At 36.8% G+C, this 8345-nt stretch overlaps 1 protein-coding gene across 2 annotated transcripts in view; it reads right to left on the reverse strand.

The window, feature by feature from the left end:
• Nucleotides 1-2537: 2537 nt before the first annotated feature.
• The window catches only part of LOC107740203 (olfactomedin-like protein 2A), a 19136-nt gene continuing 13328 nt past the window's right edge, over nt 2538-8345 (reverse strand). For both annotated transcript variants that reach the window (XM_016552551.1, XM_016552550.1), the window contains exons 6-8: nt 5207-5464; nt 4663-4848; nt 2538-3702 (exon numbers count right to left, since the gene is read on the reverse strand). In XM_016552551.1, the coding sequence (XP_016408037.1) occupies nt 3089-3702; nt 4663-4848; nt 5207-5464 (1058 nt within the window). In that variant the 3' untranslated portion in view covers nt 2538-3088. The remainder of the gene's footprint in view (nt 3703-4662; nt 4849-5206; nt 5465-8345) is intronic.

Genomic DNA, 8345 nt, shown 5'->3' on the forward strand with positions numbered 1-8345 from the left:
AATATTTTGTAACAAGTTATTGTTAAATATCATAAAACCTGTCAATTTGTTTTTAAGTCGACATGAAACAGAAGTTTCATGTTTTTTCAGAGCAAAACAACGATAAAAGAAGAAAAAACTGAGTGGGACTTGATTTTAGCAACCGGTTGTTGATTGGACTATAATAATAATAATAATAATAAAAACTTATTTGCACGAATTATGTGAATGGCCAATGTCAGAACGGCAAGTTTGCAGATTGTTTTATTTTTAGTCACATTTTAGTAAATTTATGATGAGCTTTTTTCATTTTCATTAGTTGTTTTTTATTTAATTTCATTTTTAGTTTTAGTCATTTTAGTACTTCAACTCAAACTCCTTTTATTTTGGCCAATTGGCAAAGTTTTTTAAGCAGATGTTTTTCATCTAATATTCATGATCCATGAAATGGAAGTTGCTACTGACTTTACTGCCGTATTGTGGTATATTTTAGAGTGAAACAACTATCAAATAAATATCAAAAAAAAAAAAAAAAAAAAAGCGGGTTTTTTGATACAAAAGTTTTAGGATCTATAAAGTAAAGCGGTAATTTCAACATCTCAATCAAGAGCGGGTTTTTATCCGCACATTTTTGATTTTATCCATACGTTGTTGATCGGATTGTGATAAGTGAGCACTGCATGAATATCAAGCAAGTAATACAACAAGAAGAGCAAGTGACATTTTGATTAAAGATTGCAAAGTCAAAAACAAATATAAAAATGCACGGATGAATAATTCACAATAAGAGCAGTGACATGAAATAGGGTCAATTTTGATTTCATGGCCTTCGAGGCTTTCTTAACAAAACCCACACGATCACACAAACCAGAAACTACTCCCGCTTCCATCCCAACAGTCTTTTTAATCTGTTTAGAAATATATTTCACAATACCAAGTGCACATTTAACAAAATCCAACTAGAGTGTATTAAAATCAGACATGCTGCATTGACAAAGTTAAAGAAATCTCCTCCTCTTGGGAAGATCGTGTTTCTAAAACTCAGTCAAAAAAAAAATTTAAATCTGCTATTTGCAGAGGGCACGAGGATGACAAATTGCTTTAAAACAACATTCTAAATGCCATTAAACTGTTTATACATGACGTATGTATCCGTACCCTTTCCTCGCACGACCAGCCTGTTATAAACATTCTATACATAACCCTGCCCAGTCATTAGAAAGACTCCCAAACATAATTATACGCTCTCATTAGCACACAAATCATTCTTTCTACATTATGATGTCATGCTTTACCAGTTCGCTGAGGCTATATGGGCTGAAACACTGGAAGACAATTTTCTGGCACATTCTTAATGTGAAAACATACACCAATTTTCCCGCAGGTGTGTCTTGGATCCTTGTTATGTTTATAAAATATCATTACAGGTACATGAAACATGAGGTTACGTTATGTTGTTGGTGTGGTTGACATGACAAGCTTTTATTTGTATTAAAGAAGAGCAGGTCACGAAACTCTTAACTTAATGATTTACACATGTCCTAACCAGGAGCGATGCGTAAGACATGGGTCATCATCAGCAGGTTTTCAGACCAGTGAGATGCCATGGTAGGCATCCACTGCTCAAAATATGTTTTTGTCTAATATGCCCGTTACAATATCTATCCTGTAAACAAGATTAATTCGAGATGCAATATACATTATATTTTAAATATAAATGTATTTTGTCTTAATGCTCTAGCAGATTTTTTCACTTGTTTTTCAAGAGTTAAAATGTAAGAGTTACAAGACAAAATACACTTGTATTAAAGATCCAATCCATAAAAAGGTTTTAGGCAGTGATGCTTCTCAAGTAAAGTTATAGGCCTAATGTTTTAAGATTTTTAGATATTTTTCCTACAAAAAAAAAAAAAACCTAATTAAAAACTTTATTTACTTTCATTGTATTATTTAAATTGTAAATGTTATTTATTATTCTTTATTAATTTCATATTTAAATGTATTATATAAAAAATTTTATTGTATTTTTATTTTTGTATGATGTTGCTTTATTGAAGCATACCTGGTTAGGACAGTGCAAATTATGTAAACATTTGTAAGGGCTTTTTAATAGATATTAAAATTTACTCAAAATTCTAGAAGCTGTAATTGACCCTTTGCAGAGAGTTTGCTTGACAGGCGATCTGACCAATCATAACGCTGAATCTGCCATTTTTGTCCGACAAACTAACCAGACAGGAGGAGAGTAGATTAATGTCGGTAGACTTGAACTTGAAAAATGGTGTGTATTGACGTCAGTTGAAACAAGGTATCTTCTGATGTTCATTCATGTTTATTTCATGCTATTGCTTGTAAAGAGAAAGAGATGATCAAATCATGTGCCGCTTGAACTGAGGCGCTACAACGATCTGTCATGAGACATTAAAGAGCCACAAAACGGTATTTATTGTTTGAATTTCTTACAAAATGACAAAATGTGAAAGCTGAGACTTTGTCAGTGTCCTCTTTGCTCCGTGATGTATTTTTCACTGCGTGAGAACATGATTTGTGGCGTGAGAGCGCCGTGGCTTGTCGGACGTAGCAACAGTAACTAAAAAAGGCGGGTCTTTGCGAAGGGTCAATTGTGAACTCTTTAGAACCTTTCACATGAATTGTATTAGAACTTCATTGGACTTTGGGACAAGTGTAATGTGCAAATTAGAAAACCTGTCCTGTCCTGAGGTTAAGTCGCAAAAAAAGAAGGAACGTCATACAAATTTTCCAGTAATCATGCTTCAGAATGTCAGTGGCATATGGGATGAACACAAGAAGAAGTTGGGAATAGCTTCGTTCCATGGAGTTCAATGCATTGGGAATGTTAATGTGAATCATGTGAAAGCGCCTTTAGATTTCGTTAGTCGGGATTCTAGATCTGGCAGTGAGTTCTAGAGCAGCGGTTATGCAATCCCTTTGTTCTTATATAATCTCTAGCAAATGGCTATTAAAGTTCATGAGGACACAATGAACTGTTTCAAGAGAGCGTTTGTCAGTGGAATCAATGAGACAGTTACAATCAGATACACAGGAAGTGGCTTTTGCTTCGAGTAGATACGATTGATAAAGTCTGACTTCATTTATTTTCTTGCTCTACAAAGTTGATGTTGTAGGTGAGCTGGTGTCCATTGTCCCAGGCGTACAGAACCTTCTCTTTCGGGTTGTAATCGACTTGTGTGGTGAACCCGTATTCATTAATGAAAGGTAAACGTGGAGACGCCTCGGCCCCTGTGAGCGTGTCGTACGCGTACGAAACCTCCCCTTCCCGCTGATTGTAAATGTCCACCGCGTACAGGACGCCACATATTATGAAGCAGTTCCCGAATGAATTTCGCCGCAGTCTCGTCCTCCACGTGCTCTCCTTTTTGACAGACAGGTCATTGGAATCTAGTTTACTGGCTACAATGACCTCGGCCTGTCCATAGTCATCGTCAACAGATGGGTAAATGACCCAAAGTCCGTTCTCGTCCACGGCGAAGTCAATATCAGAGTGGCCTTTCCACTTCCAAGGTGTGGTGTCTTCATAGACGACATCATGGAGCTGAGCCCAGGCGGCTACAAACCGTTGCTTGAGGTCGTATTTGATGATGTTCTTGGTGAAGGCACGGTTATAGTAAAACCCTCCTCTGTACACAACATGACCCGTTCCGATCCAGTTATAAGGCAGCTTGTACAAGTTACTCCAACGGCCTGCCAGGGAAAGAGAGAGAAGCGGGTAAAAAGTTGCTATATTTTTGGAGTAAAGGTGCACAATAATGAAATTTCGCTATGAGTGAGAGAAAAGTGTTTATTACATTTGAAATATGGATATTTTTCTTACAAAAACGCATGCATTCACTACAGGAGGCCTTTATTCACCCCCCCGGAGCCGTCTGCGGCACGTTTTATTGTGGATGCGCACGCTTTATTTGACGACTTGTGGACTGTTCAAATTCAACACCCGCTGACTGCAATGATAGAGCTTGGAATAGCCAGGACAGTTTTTAATATGACTCCGACTGGATTCGTCTGAAAGAAGAAAGTCATATACACCTAGGATGCTTCGAGGGTAAGTAAAACACAAGCTAATTTTCATTTTTGGGTGAACTAACCCTTTAAAGAGTTTTTTCCCTATGGTTATCTTGCCTATCTTGCCAAGCGAATCAAAATGGCCACTGTTGCCTCTGAAAAAATACAGTGTATAAGTCCCCTGGCTCTTTCTTAACATGAAATATTTTTAGAACTAATTAATACCTGTCTAAACAGGCACACAAACACACACTTTACAGAAACACACATTAAAACCAGCTGTAACATCCAAACTCTTTCTTGTGTTCTAGGGCCAGACTGAGAGACAGAGACACACACACACACACACACACACACACACTGAGCAGCACACAACCAGACACAAAAGCAAACTGGCTTGACAGACATTGACACCATTCACATTTACATTTATTCAGAAATCCAAACCTTTTCCAAGGAAAAACCCTAGCATTGTTTCCTAAAAACAATATGAAGACCTTTTAATTCAAAACTCAGTGTCTTCTGTGAATTGATCTGAGTCACACAAAAGGTATTGCCTCAAATGTCTTTCATTGTCTCTATCTAGACAGCTGCATTCAATAAATAATTACAGCATTAAGTTGGATGAATTATCTCACACACCCTGTTTAAAGTTGTCCAAGTTCCGGAACTCCACAAGGTTGTTGCCATAGTAATAGTTGGTGACGTAGATTTTGGAGTCCTTGGCGGCGGGATCCTTCATCCATGCACCCTCATTCCTACCGTAACTGTGCTGTTTGACTGGCAGATCAACCGAGGCCAGCGTCCCTTCACAGCTGTGCTCTTTAACTGCCAATAACACATGAACTTCAGCTCAACAACATACATGCACCAAGATGTTTGTCTTGGTTTTAGTTTAGGATCATTTTTTGTTATACTTCTTTTCTACTGTATGTATTTCATTCTAAATACAATCTGATCTCACAGGAAAACATAACTATTTTACAAGGTGTTGATTCCGTATTCATAGACATAGAAAAAAGTAGAAGTAGGCATGCAGTTCTCACGTAACCATCACTGGGGCATAAGCAGATCATATGAAAAACTTAGGAATGAGATCCTACGAATTCATCCGAATTAGCCATCAGTTCGACAAAACTTTAAATATTTACAAATTGCCATGAGATTGTGTTGAAATCTAGCGTACCTGCGATGTATGAGTTATTGCTGGTGTTGTCCAGCACTAGTGAAATTGTTGGAGCCGGTCGCTCCTCTCTGTATATTGTTCTTCTAGTTGTTGTTGTCCTCTGGGTTGTTGTTGTTGTGGGAGGAGTGGTTGTTGTTGTTGTCGTGGGTACAGTTGCCGGGGTTGTCTCTGTCGCTAAGGTGTCGGAAAATATGGTACTTTCCTCTTCCTCTACCTCTACCTCAAGCAACGTGTCTGTTTCATCAGGTCTCTCTTCACCTGAGAAAGAGAAACATAAAAACAGAGAGAGATTAAAATCCCCTCACATTCCACGCTTAAATGAAAAACACTGAAAACAGAAACTGAACAGCAAAAACTGTTTTTAACTGTTGATAATAAGAAGTGTTTCTTGAGCAGCAAATTAGCATATTAAAATGATTTCTGAAGGATCATGTGACACTGAAGACTGGAGTAATGGTGCTGAAAATTCAGCTTTGCATCACAGAAATAAATTACAATCTAAAAATATACTCAAATAGAAAACAGTTCTTTTAAATTGTAAAAATATTACAGAATATTACTGTTTTTACTGTATTTTTGATCAAAATAAATGCAGCCTTGGTAAGCATAAGAGACTTAAAAAAACCTTAATTATTCCAAACTTTTGACTGGTATTGCATATGAATTGACAGATTCTGAAATAATAGACAAGAGCAGATTCTAGCCAAGTACAGACCTATTTATTTCCTACGCCTGCTCTGTGTGGGTATATGAAGTCTCTGGAAACATTGTAATCCCAATAAAACTTGTTGACATGTCAAAGTATGAGTTTTAAATTAGTTTCTATTAGTCAACACTTCCAGGACAAGATGACTTCCATCTAAAATCAAAGTATTTATAAGTTGTGACACTGAAGACTGGAGTAATGGTGCTGAAAATTCAGCTTTGCATCACAGAAATAAATTACAATCTAAAAATATACTCAAATAGAAAACAGTTCTTTTAAATTGTAAAAATATTACAGAATATTACTGTTTTTACTGTATTTTTGATCAAAATAAATGCAGCCTTGGTAAGCATAAGAGACTTAAAAAAACCTTAATTATTCCAAACTTTTGACTGGTATTGCATATGAATTGACAGATTCTGAAATAATAGACAAGAGCAGATTCTAGCCAAGTACAGACCTATTTATTTCCTACGCCTGCTCTGTGTGGGTATATGAAGTCTCTGGAAACATTGTAATCCCAATAAAACTTGTTGACATGTCAAAGTATGAGTTTTAAATTAGTTTCTATTAGTCAACACTTCCAGGACAAGATGACTTCCATCTAAAATCAAAGTATTTATAAGTTGACGTTTGAGTATTTTGCCAAACTGCTCTCCAACAATATGAACACACCTGGTTTCTCACGTCGAGCATACTGTATAACATGCTCAATCTCACCAGGGTTTGTCATATTTGCCGTGGTAGTGCACCTGCTGGGGTGGCACAGGATTGTGGGAAAGCTATATTTAACGAGAGGCTGGATTCGATTACTGTACATTAGATCACAGGGTGGGACGACGAAAATAAACTGCATTTAATAGTAAAAGTAATTTATGTTTATTAGAACATATTTACTTGACTTGCGCTCGGTCCGCCGGCTTTTGTATTGACTTTACATTCCTGTCAGGACAGATCATACTGAATCTCCATCACAGCTCTGTTATACATTATCTTAAACCAGTCAAACAAACCCAGCCCAATAGCCAAGACACGCTAACAAAGTTAAATAGACCTCAGTCACAGGAGACGCCATATTCAATTTGACGTGAACAAAAACAAGGCTTCTGAGGTACAGTTTGTTTTAACTGATGAAACACTGAGAAAAAAAAGTAACTTCACAATTATAGCTGACAATGAACATTCAGTGAACATGAAGCACAGATTATGAAAAATAGAAGTGACCTAGGATCTAAAGACACTATATACATTTAGCAAATTATTTTATCCACAATAACATACATTGCTGTCAAGGTAAACATTTGATCAGTTCATGCATTCCCTGGGAATCGAAACCATACTTGGCATCTACTCTGACTAATGCTGTGTTACAGGAACGTCAGGATTTCCAACTTGGAAATATGCAATCAATTTAATCCACATTTGATTTTTAAACTGCTCAAGACACTGGTTAAAAAAAAAATGTTTCCTTTAATTTTTTTAACTTTTTCTCATTTAAGGTCATGAATGTGCATGCAAGGTTTCAACACATAGATGTGTTTTGGAAAGGATGTACAAATTTGGTTCCATCAGTTGTGATGGGGTCAGATTGACTCACCATTGGTTTCCATGCAATTCACCAGAAACCAACACTTTGAAAAACAGCAAAGAGTCCAGTAAAAAAAAAAGAACACCTTTATTGTAGCTTGTCAAAGACTAAATTATGAAACACATGATAACTTATCAAATTTAAGACTCAAAATTTACTCAAAATCATCCACGGAGAATTTGCAAAAAGTTTGTGAAATGGTGTTTTCGGTTGTAAGTTTTTGCATCTCAATTACTAGTCTGCAGCTCTGAAAAGAAGTTTGAAAACCCATTTTACCTTTTTCCCAAGGGTTTGAGAACCAGACATAAAAAGTACAAATAGCAATAAATACTATTTACACTAGGCCTGTTGCGATTATTAAATAATCGTTACTTCATCTAACCGCGGTCATTTCAGACAACCGCGATTATTGCGCTCCTTTAGCAGCCACAAGAATGCGTACTTCTGAGTATATGGAGCAGCGGTATAAGTCATTTTCCAGCATTGACAATTTAAACCTGACATGACTGGTTGAGTAGTCTTTCCAACGTTAAAGGGGTCCTATTATGCTTTTCACTTTTTTAATTTTAGTCAGTGTGTAGTGTGTATGTTTGGGCATAAAAAAGATCTAGAAAGTTACAAATCTCAAAGTCCACTCCAAAGGGAGATATTTCGTTTAAAAAAAATCCCTTTTCAAGAACTACAACGAACGGCTCGTTTGGACTACAGCGTTTGTTTTCCGGGCGGGGTGATATCACAAAATGGCTCATTAGAATTTCATCACAAATAATTCCCGCCTACAGAAATTCGAATGGTTGGGGGGTGGGGAGGGGCGAGGTTGTGGTTAGAACGCTTGGTTGAGTGAG

Source organism: Sinocyclocheilus rhinocerous, unplaced genomic scaffold (genome assembly GCF_001515625.1).
Source record: "Sinocyclocheilus rhinocerous isolate Xijiao unplaced genomic scaffold, SAMN03320098_v1.1 scaffold405, whole genome shotgun sequence".
Taxonomy (NCBI): Eukaryota; Metazoa; Chordata; class Actinopteri; order Cypriniformes; family Cyprinidae; genus Sinocyclocheilus; species Sinocyclocheilus rhinocerous.